This window comes from Octopus sinensis, linkage group LG2 (genome assembly GCF_006345805.1).
Source record: "Octopus sinensis linkage group LG2, ASM634580v1, whole genome shotgun sequence".
NCBI lineage: Eukaryota > Metazoa > Mollusca > Cephalopoda > Octopoda > Octopodidae > Octopus > Octopus sinensis.
Window position 1 is genome coordinate 137,869,923 of NC_042998.1, and position 17,176 is coordinate 137,887,098.

A 17,176-nucleotide genomic window follows, 5' to 3' on the forward strand; every position below is an offset into this window, starting at 1 on the left:
GGCTTACAAAGAATAAGTTCTGGGGTTGATTTGTTAAACAAAAGCCGGTACTCCAGCATAGCTGCAGTCAAATGACTAAAACAAATAAAAGAATAAATATATATATACAACGAGATTCTTTCAATTTCCATCTATCAAATCCACTTGCAAGGCTTTGGTTGGCCCGAGGCTATACAAGAAGGCACTTGCCCAAGGTACCATGCAGCAGAACTGAACCCGGAACCATGACGCTTCTTACCACACAGCCATGCCTGCACTTGTCTTCAATATAGTTTAAAAAAATTTTTATTATGGACTTCTGCTAACACATGCACAATGATATACAGTAACCTATTTTATACTCACTTCAGCCTGAATGAAGTGTTCATGAGCAGACTAAAGTTTATGCACAAACACAAATATCCTGCCATTTGAATTTCTACTTGGCATCCATTAAATGTTTGAATATCCTTATGACTTTTTTTAAAGCTTATGTTTCATTGTCTTTTTTCCAGTTAATATTCTTCATTTATTCATCATTGTTTTTTTAATATTAAATGCACATTTTGTTAACAACTGCTTTGCAATATTTCATCTTACAGTTGTCTGCTTTGAATTTTACATTTTCAACTTTTGCATGCTTTTCTGGCATTCTACTAAAAATTGATATTTCACTGCTTAGCATACCTACACATGTGTGCCACCCCAACCCCAACTTTGTTTCCTCATAACTTCCAGAAAAATTGATAGTTTTTTAATAAAGTTTTCTACAAATATACTTCAGATAATGTAGATTTTGATTATATTGGAATTTGTGCAAAATTTTTTTCTTTGGTAGGGAGAGGAGTTTTGGACAATTCATACAAGTTGGATTTGTTTCCTTAAAACTTTCAGAAAAATGGGTATTTTTTGATGAAATTTTTTATAGATACTTTCCAGAGTGTGTAGATTACGATTATATTGGAGTTTAATCTGACAAAATAAAAATTGTGAGCTCACACACATATATACTGACATGCATCACACATTGCAGAATTTAACTTGAAATTTAAAAAAGAATTGTGATGTGTGTCAGTATGTTTGTGTGCATGCCTACCAGTTGTAATTTACATATTCTGAAAGGTATCAGTAGAAAATTTCATTTAAGAATACCCACGCAAAGCTGACTCATGAATTTTCTGAAATTCCTCTCCCATCCATCAGAAAAATATTTTCACAGTAAATTTTGATATAACCGAAATCTACACCATCTGAAGCATATTTGTAGAAAATTTCATTAAAAAATATCCATTTTTCTGAAAGTTATGTGGAAACAAAGTTGTTGGGGCACACTTGTGTAGATATCCCTGTTGCTTTAACAATGATAAATTTACTTTTACTATTTTTCTTTTCAACATAAGTTGATACTAAATATCTACATATTGGCTTGCTTTGCTTTCCTTTCATTTTGTATATAACAATATTTGACTGTATAGCTGCATGTTATATATAAACAAGCAATACACTTCTTTTGTTTGGTTTGCATCAAAAGGGTGACAATAATGTGAATGAGATGGGCTCAATTTTTCACTACACATATCATCATCATCATTGTTCGACCGTGGTTGAGACAATGGAATTTACCATGCTACGCCAGACTTCACGGTCCATTATGGCATTATGGAGGTCCTGTTGCTGGATGCCTGTATCCCTGGAGATTACATCAGGGTAGGAGAGTGTGCGCTCTCTGGCATTGCAAGTAGATAGCTTCCAGCAGAGGAGAGTAGAAATTACCTCTTTTTCAGCTCTACAACAATGTCCAGCAAACTGGACTCTCCTACCTTTCACAAGAGATGACATAGGTGGTAGTTTCCCATATATTTGCATTTTGGTTGGATGGCGCTTCCATGAGAGATTTTGAGCTCTCATAAGGAGGCAAGTGTAGGTTCCATCCAACCGCCTCTCAAGCTTCTTTGATAACATCCAGGTTTCTGAGCCATATAGTAGAATTGGTTTGACTGTGGCTTTGAAGATTTCAAGTTTGAAGTCTCTACTTAGATTTGATGACCAGATCTTATGCATGTCATTACAGGCTGACCAGGCCATACCCTTTCTAGTTAGAAAATCTTTTCCACATGATGATATGTATGACCCAAGATATTTGTAATCAGAAACCATATTTAAGGGCGCATTGTTGAGAGTATGGATGATGCAATCATTGTTGGACAGGCACTTGTTTATATATTCAGTCTTGGCCTCATTGAGGTAAAGACCTACACAATTTGAGGCTTGTTCGAGAGATTGTAAAAGAGACTGGGCATTGGAGAGAGAATCACTGATAAGCGCGATGTCGTCAGCAAAGTCAGTGTCTGTCAAGTATTCAGCTGGGTGTCTGGAACTTCTTGGTTTTATTTCAAAGCCCTTGCCAGAGATGGTATCAACTGACATACGTAGCACATAGTCAATGACAATGATGAAAAGAAATGGGGCGAGTGTGTCTCCCTGCAGTATTCCGGCTTTGATTGAGAAAGATGATGTTTCTCCGTCAGGGGTTAAGATGGTTGAAGACGTATCTGTGTAGAGGACTTTGATGGCAGAAATGATTTTGTCTGGTATCCTATAGAGCTTAAGGATTTCAAACATCTTGTACCTATCTACAGAATCAAACGCTTTAGAAAAGTCTACAAATACCATTGCAAGATCGCGATTAAATGCTTTTGATTCTTCAATAAGTCTGCATAGGCATAGTATCTGGCTCAGCGTTGAGCACCCATCTCTGAATCCATTTTGGTTCTTTCGGAGCAAAGGTTCAACAAAAAGGACAAGACGATTTAGAATCAGTTTGTTGTACAGTTTTGCAGCAATTGACATTAGAGATATACCCCTGTAGTTGGTGATGAGAGATAAATCGCCTTTTTGGGGTATTGGGATGATTTGAGATTGGTGCCAAATCTTTGGAGCGACAAAGGTGGAAAGTGTGTGGTTGCAAATTTCGTTAAGACTACACATATACATAGATAGGATAACATTATATACGATGATATTGTGTTTAATAACAAATACTAACTGTATTAAAAATGCATCAAAGTGTCTGTATGTGTGTGTATCATCATCATCGTTTAGCGTCCGCTTTCCATGCTAGCATGGGATATATATATATATATATATATATATATATATATATATATATATATATATATATATATATATATATATATATATATATCATGGGTGCATTTATGCAGCACTGGCATGAATGCATTTTATGTGACACCAATACCTGTAAGGGACATGCCTGTATGTCTGGCTGACTTTGATTCTACTTGGCGTGATGCGACTTCTCAATTATAGCATGACAAGGTGAAATGTAGCAGTCATGTTATGCTCACATCAAGAAAACACCATTGCACTCCCCAATCACCCATTAAACATGAGCAGCACTCATTAAGAGACCTCGTGGTTTCTCTGATTGTTATGTCTTTTATTGCTGAGGATCTCAGCTAGCGAAAACATATCCTTACCATAGCTAGGAAAGAATCCTTCAAAACAGGCTCTTCTCAACAATTGCTGAGACTTTGCACCCACAATAGAGAATTGACCCCACATTTGGGATGTATGTATAACTGTGAATATGTATATTTAACATAGGCCTGCGTATAACTGTATATATATGTATATGTATATTTAACATGACTGCTCACTAAGAAACATCTGCAATACCAGTCTGACCTCTATCACAGTTTCATCAGCTTCAAAAAAGCTTTTGACCATGTTTGGCATAATGAGTTATGACCGGTGATGAAGAATTACAAATTCAACAACAACCTCATTGAAGTAATCCAAGCACTGAAAGAAAACTCATGCAGTGCAGTTCTCATGAAGAGCATCAGAAAATTCTTCAGGACAACAGTGAACGTTCAACAAGGATGTCTTCTCTTTCCAGTGCTTTTCAATATCTTCCTGGAGAACATTATGCAGGAGACAGTTCAAGACCACCCCTCTGTTTCCATTGAAGGATAGCCCATTTCCAATCTGTGCTTTGTTGATGATATTGACCTGTTAGGAAGCAGTGAAACAGAACTATAGGTGCTCACAACTAGACTAGAAAAAGTATCAGGAGCACATGGGATGGAGATCAGATCAGAAAAGAGCAAGATCCTGGTTGATACTAACAACCAAAACATAGCAATCAACATCATGCTAAATGGATAGAGACTTGATAAAGTGGACACTGTCAAGTACCTAGGAACCACTTTGACCCAAGGATGCCAGATCTCAAAAGGATGTAACAACAGTTTAACCTCTGCTGCCATAACAATGCTGAACACCATATGGAAAAACATTTCCATTAGTTTTCCAATGAAACTCAAAGTGTACATTTCTCTAGTCCTGTATGGTTGTGAGAGCTGGACTCGTATAACTGACATAGAAGCAAAGAATCCAGGCATTTGAGCACAAGTGCTTCAGAAGGCTGCTACATATCCATACACAGCACAAAATGAACAGCTTTGTGAGACAACTAGTCAACAAATACACTGGCTGACAGGAACCACTCTTTGTGTAGGTAAAAAGACAAAAACTTGCCTAGAACAGTCATGTATCCTACCAAAACTCCCTGTCTGAAACCATTCTTCAGGGCACAGCTGCAGGAGCATGAAAGAGAGGCAGACAGAGAAAGTTCTGGATTGACAACATCAAGGACTGGACAGGTCATTACACAGTAAACCTGTTACACATAACAGAACAGAGACCACTGGTATGGCTGACTAGAAAAGCATCTAGACTGGCACCCCAATGACTGGTTGCATCAATTAAGGGATCTTGATGATTACATATGTATATGAATGTTTGCTTGTTATTGTCTGAGTGAAATGCTGATATGCTTATATTCCTTCTTAACATTACAATGAGTTACTCTGCATGTTTAGAGACCAGTGAAGTATATAAACCATCTACTTGAAAAATAAATGAGAGTTGGCAACAGGATGGACATCTGGCTATAAAATGCTGCTTCAAACAGTCTCAATCTAACCCATGCTAGCATGATAAAAAAGATGTTAAATGAATGAATGACCATTAACTGCATTAATTTTGCTCAGTTGTCCTCATCACATCAAACCAATTGGCACTGCTTGTCCTTTAACTGTGTGAAGAAGATTTTTATTCCAATAACACCCATGTATCTATGCTTGGAGATAATTTCTGTGAGTGAGACAAAGTAAATATGTATTTAATTAGCTGTCACATTTAAGCCCTTTATAAACCTGTTGTCTTTGAATCTTACCCCAACCTGTAATGGTTAATTACCTGATTGTAAGATAATATTTTGTTAATCCTGTCAATAGATTCAATGTCACTGTTACTTCAATAATATTCTACTCAGCTATAAACAAGTAGTTACCAAGACAAAGCAACAAATATTGTCTCTGTTACTAAGGTAGCCACAGCTTTGTCATGTTTCAGGTAGCATGCGTCATCTCTATTTATAACAGATGTTTGACAGCCGTAAAATAATTCCTGTCATTATTATCTTACATTTTGCTAGAAGATTTTCTTTTCTAGATTTTTAAAAATGTCTGATAGATTACCTTTCTTTTTTAGAAACTTGCAAAAAATATTTTTAATCTTTTTTTCTGTGGTCAGGAGGGAAGGCAGCACCCATGACTTTTTACAGGATCTCTAAAACTTGGTGGATAGGGAAGAGTGAGAAAAGGAGAGAGGGAGATAACCTCAACTAGAGACCTAACCTGAATGCTTGCAAAACAGTGGATTCTGTTAACAGCAATCAAGGTAGCCAGGTGGTAGTGTTAAACTAAGCAATGAATTAAGTCTAACATCTAAGTAAGCTATGGCAGGATTTAAGGCATATGGTCTAAATTCTTACAGTTCTGCTAATCCTCCACCATGAATTGGTATTTCTTTTATTGACTCCTGAAAGGATAAAAGATAAAGTTGACTGGTAATTATATTAAACTATGAGGACCTGTGGAAATTCTACAGTGTAAATGAGCATATTTGAAAACATTTTTTTATTATATTAAACACAAGTAAAGAATTAAATAAAAAATTCTTTTGAAATCTTTTGAAAAATTCTTTTGAGATGTCATTTAATCAAAACTGTATTTTCAAATATAATTGAAATGAACCGAGAAGGTATTATTTATTTTCCTTCTTTTAATATATTTGACAGATATGGTGTGCTTTATATTTTAAAGAAATATAACATGAATTAAAGTGATCAAACTTATATATGTAAAAAAAAAAAAACTACACTTTTTGCTGTCTAACCACCACCAAGGCTCAGTCAAAGTTATTTACCAATTGAGATTATTTCTATCTCTTTTCATTTCAGTTTAGTTCAGCTACATATCTACTTTTATATCTCTTAATATATCTCTCTATCTGCATATTTTTCATATATCTGTAGACTCACCTATCTAGCTATCTATCTATTTAGCTAGCTAATTAACTGTCAAATCTGCACATTCCTTTCGGTATCTGTCTATTCTCATAATACTGATAAGTGTTTAAACCAAATAACAAAAAAAAAAAAAAAAAAAAAAAAACTGGTGGTGCCCCTGCATGGCTATAGCCTTTGGTCTTCAACATGTAGAAGATAAAAGCTTTACACCCACAACTATTTACTACCTAAGGTTATTTTACTTTCATTTAACTATCTATCGATATATCCTTCGATGCATAAATTTATAAATCTTCATGACATTGTTTTGCTATGTGCTTGCAATTTGAACATACAAATACAGAATAATAGAGACCTTCTTTTCTCTCTCTCTCTCTCTCTCTCTCTCTCTCAGTCTCCCCTTCTCCCCTTTTTGTGTATATAGGAGGTCTGATCAATAAGTATCTGGACTTTTGGCATAGTAATGTAGCTAAAGCATACAGAGTGAAGCCCCTTGGCACAGATTGACCTTGAACTCTGCTGTTCATTTGCACTAATTTTAACTCTCTAGCTCACTTCTGCTGTTTACAGCAGTGCTTGGAAGGAAGGTATGTAGTGTGTGATCATTACATTGACCATGACAGAGAAAGTTGTCATGGTGATACCTGCTTAGAGGCCTATGCAAAGTTGCAGAAAGTGTATGGAGATGAGTGTAGGAGCTACACACAAGTGTAAGAGTGGTTCAGACATTTCTGAAATGGCTGGAAAAACGTTGATATGACAAATGTTCTGGGAGACTTGTAACAGCAGAACCGAGAAGGGAAAAACATCACAGATGTGTGTGCAGCTGTGAGGGGAAATCATCGAATCATCATCTGTGAGTTATCAGAAGATGTGCAGATTAGTTACATTTCAGTTCAGTCCAATTTAACTAAAGATTTGGGTATGAGATACATGTCTTCAAATTTTGTGTCAAACTTGATTTCAGCTGACCAAAAAGACACTTGGGTTTCAGTTGCACAAAATCTCTGTGATTGTGTTGAGAACAATGAAAACTTTTTGCAAACTTTGCACAGGCCTCTGAGCAGTTATCGCCAGACTTTTGTCAAAATTTGATGCAGATTCTCTGCTCAACTTTCTCTGTCATGGTCAATGCAACAGTCACACATTATACACCTTCCTTCCAAGCACTACTGTAAACAGCAGAAGTGAGCTAGAATGTTAAAACTTAGTGCACATGCACAGAAGAGTTCAAGGTCAATCTGTGCCAAACAGCTTCACTCTGCATGCTCTAGCTTCATTATTGTGACAATAGTCCAGATACTTATTGATCAGACCATGTACATAGTTTTCCATTCGAATTATTTCCTCTCTTGGTATAAAGCATAACACAAACAAAATAGACAGTAACACAGGAATGCATAGAATAATATAGATATAATGGATTTTTTACTTCTATTTCATTCATTTTTCTAATGTTATCTCCCATGGGTTTTCTCAGTTTGCAAATTTTATAGTTGCATGTTGTTTTCCTATTTTTTGTGTCTTGCAAGATACTTGACAACTTCACTAGTGCCACTGGCATGTAAAAAGCACCCTGTACATACTGTAAACCGGTTGGCATTAAGAAGGGCATCTAGCTGTAGAAACCATGCCAAAGCAGACATTGGAGTTTGGTGCAGTCCTTCTATTTTGCTAACTGTCAAACCATTCAATCCATGCTGGTATAAAAAATGGACTTTAATTGACGATGAGGATGATGATGATGATGTTGATGATTGCTAGTATTCAAACAACTGGAAACTTTTCATAAATACTAGCAAATCATACAGAATAAAAGTATCCATTTGTTTTGTCATATCGATGGCAGTAAGTAAAGATATGCATCTTCTCCAAGGACGAAACAGAACTGTAGCTATTGGGATTGAACTGAAAACCTTTTGATTTATAATGTAACACTTTATCCATCAAGCATTATACTCTTCAGTTCAACAAAAGTTTAAATTCAGATCACTATAAACAGGAAGATTTTTTATCAAGAACCAGGTTGTGGTTTCAGGTGGGCTGGTAGTGAAAGGGTTAAACACCTCAAATTTTAAATAATTTTTGATATTTGGTTGTAAATGAATGCTAAATTATTCCCATTGAAGTTAATCATTGCATTTCAAGTACATTTTTTGTTTTTATTGCAACTGCTTCATAGTTAAATTATGAATTTGTTTTGCTAGATTCCTGATTTGAAATTTTGTGTTATATTTTGGGATGGTCATTTTTTCTTCCCCAATAATAAATGAGTGAAGAATATATATATATATATAGTGTATGTGTTTATTTGGCAAGAAAAAAAAATGACCATTCCAAAATATAACAATATGCTACACAGTTGTTTTACAATTATACAGCAACTAAAGTGCAGCTACAACACAAATTTTTTTATATCAACTTTGGGGAGCATTTATTATTTTATTGGTATTCTTTTATAGGATAAAATTATTATCATTCGAAACTCTAGATCCACAAAGAAAGGGAGTATTTCAAAAGTGTTTATATCTTAACAATAAATTTGTCTATGTTAAATGTCTTTTCCATAGTCACAGTATAGTAACTGTTCAATTTAACCTTGTTGGTTTAGCTAACCACCTTTAGTGATCCATATCCTATCAAGTTACATATTCTGATCCCCAGGATATTGTCAGATTGGTTGAATCATCCAGACTACAGAGAATTATGCAATGATTGGTTTTACTCCAGTTTGCCATACCTTTTTTCGTCGCCCTTTTCAAGCCTAGCCAGGCTCATGAGCGTGGTTTCCCAGTTTCTGTGACGTATGTGTTCCCCCCAGCTGGACGGGATGCCAGTCCATCGCAGTGTTACTCAAGAAACAGGAAGAAAGAGTGAGAGAAAGTTGTGGTGAAAGAGTACAACAGGGGTCACCACCACTCCCTGCTGGAACCTCGTGGAGCTTTTGGGTGTTTTTGCTCAATAAACACACACAACGCCCAGTCTGGGAATCGAAACTGCGATTCGCCAACTGCGAGTCCGCTGCCCTAACCACTGGGCCATTGTGCCTCCACTGCCATACCTTTTAGGTTACCTAAAGACACAGGCTAATGTCATTTGGAGCAAACATACATTTTAAGTTAGCAATTTGGCTGGTCAGAGTATCAAACACTTGCTTTCTCACTCTTATCAGTTTCATGATGTCAATGCTGTGATGAGGGTACATTGGAGGCAGTTTGTCTGGTTGAGGTGATCGGTTTACATGTGTTGTACTGAATCATTTTATAAGTCAGTGGAAGTACACCCACCAGGTGTCCAGTTCTAGTTATACTGAACCTAAGCATGATGCAATACCAGTGATGCAGCCTATATCCTATCAATATAGTCAGCTGTGGCACCATTTAACATGATTACTGTAACACAAGTATCGCAAATTGTGGATAAAATGATATAGAAATAATTAAAAAAAAATCTTTCTGAAATTCTCAAATATTGATTCAGGTTAAGTTGTATATCTTCTGCTTTTTTTTGTTATTTATCTTTAGACCAAGAGGGGAGGCATTGCCTATGACCTCTTACAGGGCTTCTGAGACTGATAGGAGGTTGAGAAGAAATTGTTCTCAAATTGGGAACCCAGTACTTGGCTAGTATTTTATTTTATCAACTTGGGAGAGATGGAAGACAAAGTTGACCTTGATATGATTTGAACTCAGAATGTAAAATGAGCCAGAATAAATACTGCAAAGTATTTTGTTCAACACTAATGATTCTATCAATTCATCACCTTAGTCTCAAATATGATAAGTTAAGGACAAATCTGAATTAATACTCCTCTTCTCAGATACCTAATGAAGCAAAAAATGTTGAAATTTCTTTTAAATATCTTTTGTTAAGTTTTATATAAATACTTAATTTACTTCCAGGTTTTTGATTTTTCATACCAATTTATTAACTGCTTTTGGCTAAACCCCATTATGAAAATTATACTTTTTAAAGTGTTTCAAATGCCTTAATAATAATAATAATAATAATAATAACAATAACAATAACAACAACAACTTAGCCTTTCATCCTTTTAAGGTCGATATAATAAGTACCAGTTGAGAACTGGGTTGATGTAATTAACTTAACCCCACCCCCCAAAAAAAATTACTGGCCTTGTGCCAAAATTTGAAATCATTATCGTCATCATATTTATTATTATTATTATTATTATTATTATTATAATTGCCTTTGCACAGCTTCTAATGCTGGTAGAGATGTACTGCAGTGTCAGCTATTCACTACCAGTGAAATGAGGTAACACCTCTTAATTTTCGAGCACCTTCCAGAGTATTCTGACGGTTCCAAGCAGTGCTGTTTACTGCAAGTGCCCCACCCTTATTGCAGCCCCTATTTGTTCTATGTACTTTTTGAGATTTTTGCTTACTGTTCTGAGGGCTCCGGCAATTATTGGTACTACTGCTATCTTTTTCATTGACACAACTGCTTAACTTCCCAAGCTAACCTGTCATATCTCTCAACTTTTCTTTCTTCCATATTCCATACCTTGTTGTCAGCTGGGCATGCTATATCTATGATCCAGCATAGTTTGTTTTCTTTCTCAATTAAGACTATGTCTGGCTTCCTATTTTCTATCTCGTGGTCACACTGAATCGTAAAATCCCATAGGATATTTGCATTTTTATTTTCGACGATGCCTTCAGGTTTGTGGCCATACCAATTTTTTGCTCTGTCAAGTCCATACTTGTTGCAAAGTGTCCAATGGACAAGCCTTGCTATATTGTCTGGTGTCTCATATTCCTTCTGGGCTGCTGCTGCTGCTATTATTATTATTATCATTATTATTATTATTATTATTATTATTAATAATAATAATAATAATAATAATAATGTGTGAGCTGGCAGAATCATTAGCAAGCTGGGTGAAATGATTAGTGGTATTTCGTCTGTCTTGGTGTTTTGAGTTCAAATTCTGCTGAGGTTGACTTTACTTTTCATCCTTTTGAAGTCAATAAAATAAGTACCAGTTGAGTACTGGGGTTGATGTAATTGACTTTTCCCCTCCCACAAAATTGGTGGCCTTGTGCCAAAATTTGAAACCATTATTATTATTATTATTATTATTATTATTATTATTATTATTAGAGTGAGAGAGCTGTGCATGCCATCAAAGTGACACTGGCTTAAAATATACAAAGCCCATTAAATCCATCATAACTACCCATCTGATAAGGTGGCAAGCTGGCAGAATTGTTAGCGCACTGGGAAAAATGCTTAGCAGCATTTTGTCCATCTTTACACTCTGAGTTCAAATTCCGCTGAGGTTAACTTTACCTTTCATCCTTTCAGAGTCGATAAATTAAGTACCAGTTGAGTACTGGGGTCAGTGTAATTAATTTACCCATTACCCCAAAATTGCTTGCTTTGTGCCAAAATTTGAAATTTATTGTTGTTATCGTTATTATTATTATTATTATTATTATTATTATTATTATTATTATTATTTTCTTTTGGCTATTTCAGTGGTTAAGTCATGGGAACCCTGTATGATTGTCTTCGGGAGGTTCATCTTGAGAGATATTACTCCTCTTTCTTAACTCATGGCATATCAAAAGCTGAGTCGTTAGTGAAACTGACACCTCGAGATTATGGAGCATTCGGGCTAAACACTACAGATGAAAGACGTCGCCTCTATGAACTCATTAACTTGCTACGATCTATTTTTAATTCATCCAGTCATGCAACAACAGTACCTCGCCAGAAACTTGAACACAAACGGTCACACAGCTTTTGTGGCAACCCCAAGAGAACAGCAGCAGTATCGCGGTCATCCACCCCTCCACCCCCACCCCCATCATCACCATCTCATTCAACTTCCCCTTCCACTGTTATAGTTCCCTCGGCGCTTGAGCAGTCTCTAAAGGAGGCAAGATCTCAACACGCATCTGTGGTGGTGGCGTCTCGTAAACATTTTTCTAATACAGACTTTCTGTCAACTAAGGTTGTTGAGAACCATGATTTTAATTACTCAGCTAATTTATCAGATAGTTCAGGCAGTTCCCCTCAGAGTCCAATTGAAAAAGTCACTCATCATACTTCATACAATTATGGAATCCCAAAGAACAAGAAAAAGGTACGAGCAAGTAGTCCTCGTTCAATGAGAGATGAAAAAATTAAAGTTTGTGTCCGCAAAAGACCTTTAAAAGGGAAAAGTGAAATGGATGTAGTTGAAGTAAAGGATGGTAACACTGTTATAATCAATGAAATGAAATTAGCAGTTGATCTCTCTTCATACATCTTACAGGTAAATTATACATTTTTCATCAAATGTATGCATCTTTATCTTCTTCCCAGCTACTCCCACCCACCCTTAAATAATGTGGGGTAGCCATGTATTTTCTCTATAGCAAGACACCTGTGCTTTCTCTTCGAAATGTGGGTAGCCATGTAGCTCCTCTAGAACAAGTACATGCTCTGTTCTACCCTCTTATATCTTAACCCTCATCCTGTCAAACTGTCCAACCTATGTCAGCATGTAAAATGGATATTAAATGATGATGATGATGTAATGAGAGGTTTGGGTGCAGCTGATTGGATGCTGATGATATGGCACAGCTGATTGGACATGCAGACTGTTTTGGCAACAATACTTTTTTCCATGTGAGGCATTTAGTAACAGAGTGTCATAAGTACCACCCTAGCCATTTTCGAGGTTAGTATATCATTTTCTTTGTCTTGACATCTAGAATCAGGTGAAGCTTGCAATAAGGTCGAAAATCTGGCTGAAAAAAATTGTACCTTGATGCTAGTGACATGATCCTCGCTCACCCAAACTTGTACCAGTGAGTTTAGTAACACACCATCATAAGCACACACGCTCAATCAATGAGTTTGGTGTTGAACCATTATTGTTCTTCAAGGTGTTATGGCTCATTTTCTAATATTCCTTCTTACCATCATAATGATAATGGGCTATTATCTTACTATTTTATTTTACTTACCTCTTAAAGATACTTACCTTGGTATATTAAAACACAAATAATACATTTGCGGGGTGTCTGTTTTCTCTAGATATTATGGCTAAAATATGCAATGCGATACGCCGTTTCGTTGTACCAGTATATTCTACAAAATGAGAAAAACCCAGTTATTGTTTCATCTTTCAGATGCATACATAAATAAATAATTTTACATTGGTGGAATGATTAGAGGAGGTCTTCATGGTCATTTTAAGACCAAAATCAACTTACTAACTTCATTCCTTGCTGAGAGATCGCATTCTGAAAGTCATGAAACTTTGCGTTTTTCTCGGTATTAAGCCATGGTGCTTACAAAGGTCTGTTACTAAACACCTCATTTGAAGTAACAGCATACACACACACACACATGCACACATATGCTGAAATATACACACAGATAGAGAGAGGGAGAAAATGAAGAGAAACCTTAAAAATGTCTGATGTCAAATAAGTCAGCATCAAATCACTAACCCCAAATAAGCAGAATCAAAATGGCTCTGCCAAAATCTCTCATGCCCACTTAACTTGCCTCTTTATTTCTTCTCTGTATAATGTTGCATCTAATATTTTAAGCCAAATGAATGTGTGTTTAAGGTACTGCATTCATTCCTAGCTATTATCAAGAAACACACTTATGTAACTCTGCCTTTCAGTCCATCTGAATGAAAAGAGTAACTGCTATTTTATTTCATAGTTTATTTCACGAGTGGTTAAATGTAGGAATGACATCTAGCTGCAGAGCTGACAACTTACTTTATACTAGCATGTAATAATGGATGCAAAATAGCTTAACAATAACACTCACACACAAATATATATGAGGGTAGTTAATTAGAAGCAGATGAGGAATTAACCCCTAAAATATGAAATGAGATAATTGTACATACAAGACAGATAACTGCTACTGTAAACAAAGGAAGCAAAAGTTGAAAAAAGCCAAAAGTTGACATTTTAGCTAATTTTACAAGGCCAATGTCTGGTTGCTGTACTATTAAATCATTGAAAGACATTTTCCAACAAAGGATACAAGTCTATAGTAAGTAAATTTCTCAGAAACATTTGGAATCTATTGCTGATTGTTGTGTGTTGTACATTATATATATGTGTATATATGCATGCATGTGTTTCCTTGTCTTCACATTGTATGATTATTGTAAATGAAAGTCATCATTATAGTGAAGCTTTTGGATATTTAGGGGTTAAAACCAACATTCCCAAACTGCGTAAATTCAGTGGGTGTAAATCAATCAGTGCTCTTGAACTAGCTTTCACCTGGGCTGACCAAAGACTTGTAAGTGGATTTGGTAGATGGAAACTGAAAGAAACCCATCATTTGTGTGTGTGTGTGTGTGTGAGAGAGACCCCTTGTCTTGAGATCATGTGATAATTGTTATCAAGCATCACCATCATACAGGCAGTGTTCAGTATTTGCAGTCTGTGGAAGCAGGTCTGGCCATGAGGAAATCTTGGTTGGAAACAGGTGATGGCTGGCAACAGAGAAGGCATCAAGTTATAGAAAATCTCCCTCAAAGAATTCACCTGTGCATGGAAAAATGGATATTAAACTGATATGCTCTTTTCTGGTCTGATCGCCATCCCATGTGCTTGTGTTACTTTAAATGTTAGAGCAATAATATATTTAGAAGACTGATTGTTATGGCTGGTCAGAGAGTGACCATCAGTTTTGGACTTGCAGGGTCATTCTGGATACATTTTTTGTTTACAAAGCTAACCGACCATCATGTTTTCTTCCCTCCGGTTGCAGAGAGGTTATGTATTTCTGGCCATTTAAGTCTGATGAGTCACCTATACAGCTAAGCACTTTATAGGTGTGAAACGAATGGTCACTCCCTGATTGGTTATAACAATCAACCTTCTAAATATAATATATATTGTGACCCCCTTTGGTCATGGATGACCATGGGATTGCACCTAGAAAGTTACCCTCCGAGGCACAAGTCTGGGCAAGGTTGTTTATGGAAGACCAGCAGTTGCCTATGCGTACTGGCCTCCCCTCTCCATGTCACCGATGTTATCCAAGGGAAAGGCAAAGGCAGATACAGCTTGGTACCAGTGACGTCACAGCTCATTTATTAACGTGTAAGTGGATGAGCACTCCACAGACGTGTACCTTTAACGTAGTTCTCAGGGAGATTCAGCGTGATGTGATGGCAATCCCTCAAGGTTGAGGATAATGGTCTTCGTGCAAATTTACTGGTGAGTCCGTAGGTGACCGATAAGACCAATTCTTGCTTGAAAAGATCGGTCGCAGTGCAGACATCTAGTGCCGGAAGGGAGAGTCGCATGTGGTTGTTGTTGGCGCTCCTTCCATCGTCGTCTTTTCTCCTCCAGCTCTGCAGACCTTTTCGACTCGAAAGTCGCCGTTCCCTCATGGATGGTGGTTTTCCAGAGTGGTCTGTTTTTTGCCGTTTCCTCCCAGTTAGTGAAGTCGATGTCACACTTTTTGAGGTTCGTTTTCAGGGAGTCCTTGTAGCGTTTCTTCTGGCCTCCTTTTGTACGCTTGCCGTCTTTGAGTTGGGAGTAGAAGATCTGTTTGGTAAGTCGTTTGTCAGTCATTCTAACCACGTGGCCGCTCCATCTTAGTTGGCCTTTGATGACATAGGCTTCGATGCTGGTCATTTTTGCTTCTTGTAGCACGCATATGTTTGTTCTTCTGTCTTCCCAGCTGATGTTAAGGATCTTCTGAAGACAGCGTTGGTGAAATTTCTCGAGCGTTTTCAGGTGGTGACTATACGGGGTCCAGGTTTTGGATGCGTAAAGGAGGGTTGGAATAATGACTGCCCTGTACGCCATGAGTTTGGTTTCGGTTCGGATGTCCCGATCAGCAAAAACTCTTGTTCGAAGCTTGCCGAAAGCTGTTCCTGCACACTTCAGACGGTGTTGGATTTCATCGCTGAGGTCTACCTGTGCTGACAGATGGCTCCCAAGGTAGCAGAAATAGTTCACATTGTACAATGCATGTGTGTGAACTGCTATGCTACATGGCAGTGAAATATGGGCCTTGAATGCTGAGGACATGCATAGGCTTGAAAGAAATGAAACTAATATGATCCGCTGGAGAGAAAAGTTGGGCATAAGCAGCATCAAATGTGGTGTGCAAGAGAGGCGACTGTGCTAGTATGGCCATGTGTTACATATGAATGAGGACAGCTGTGTGAGGAAGTGCCACTCCCTAACTGTAGAACGAACCTGTGGAAGAGGTAGACCCACGAAGACATGGGATGAGGTGGTGAAGTATGACCTTTGAACATTAGGCCTCACAGAAGCAATAACAGGAGACCAGGACCTTTGGAGATATGCTGTGATTGAGAAGACCCAGTAACTAAAGTGAGATCGCAGCCATGCATGTCCAGCCTTGTTAAAAATACTCTTGATGTGTCGGGCAATGATATGATATGCTTGAGAAGACCTGTTGAGTCAAGTAAAACCAATATTGCAGACTGGCTCACGTGCTGGTGGCACATAAAAAGCACCATTCGAACGTGGATGATGCCAGGACTGCTAGACTGGCCCCCTGTGCCTGTGGCATGTAAAAAGTACCAACTGAATGTGGCCAATGCCAGTACCCACTGACTGGCTCCTGTGCTGGTGGCACATAAAAAGCACCATCTGAACATGATCATTGCCAGGCCTGCCTTACTGGCTCCTGTGCTGGTGGCATGTAAAAAGCACCCGCTACACTCTCAGAGTGGCTGGCGTTAGGAAGGGCATCCAGCTGTAGAAACTCTGCCAGACCAGATTGGAGCCTGGTGCAGCCGCTGGCTCTCCAGACCTC

At 37.4% G+C, this 17,176-nt stretch overlaps 1 protein-coding gene across 2 annotated transcripts in view; it reads left to right on the plus strand.

Moving 5' to 3' along the window:
- The window catches only part of LOC115232606 (kinesin-like protein KIN-7M, chloroplastic), a 73,878-nt gene that overhangs the window by 11,200 nt on the left and 45,502 nt on the right, over window positions 1–17,176 (plus strand). For both annotated transcript variants that reach the window (XM_029802584.2, XM_036499737.1), the window contains exon 2: window positions 11,885–12,665. In XM_029802584.2, the coding sequence (XP_029658444.1) occupies window positions 11,895–12,665 (771 nt within the window). In that variant the 5' untranslated portion in view covers window positions 11,885–11,894. The remainder of the gene's footprint in view (window positions 1–11,884; window positions 12,666–17,176) is intronic.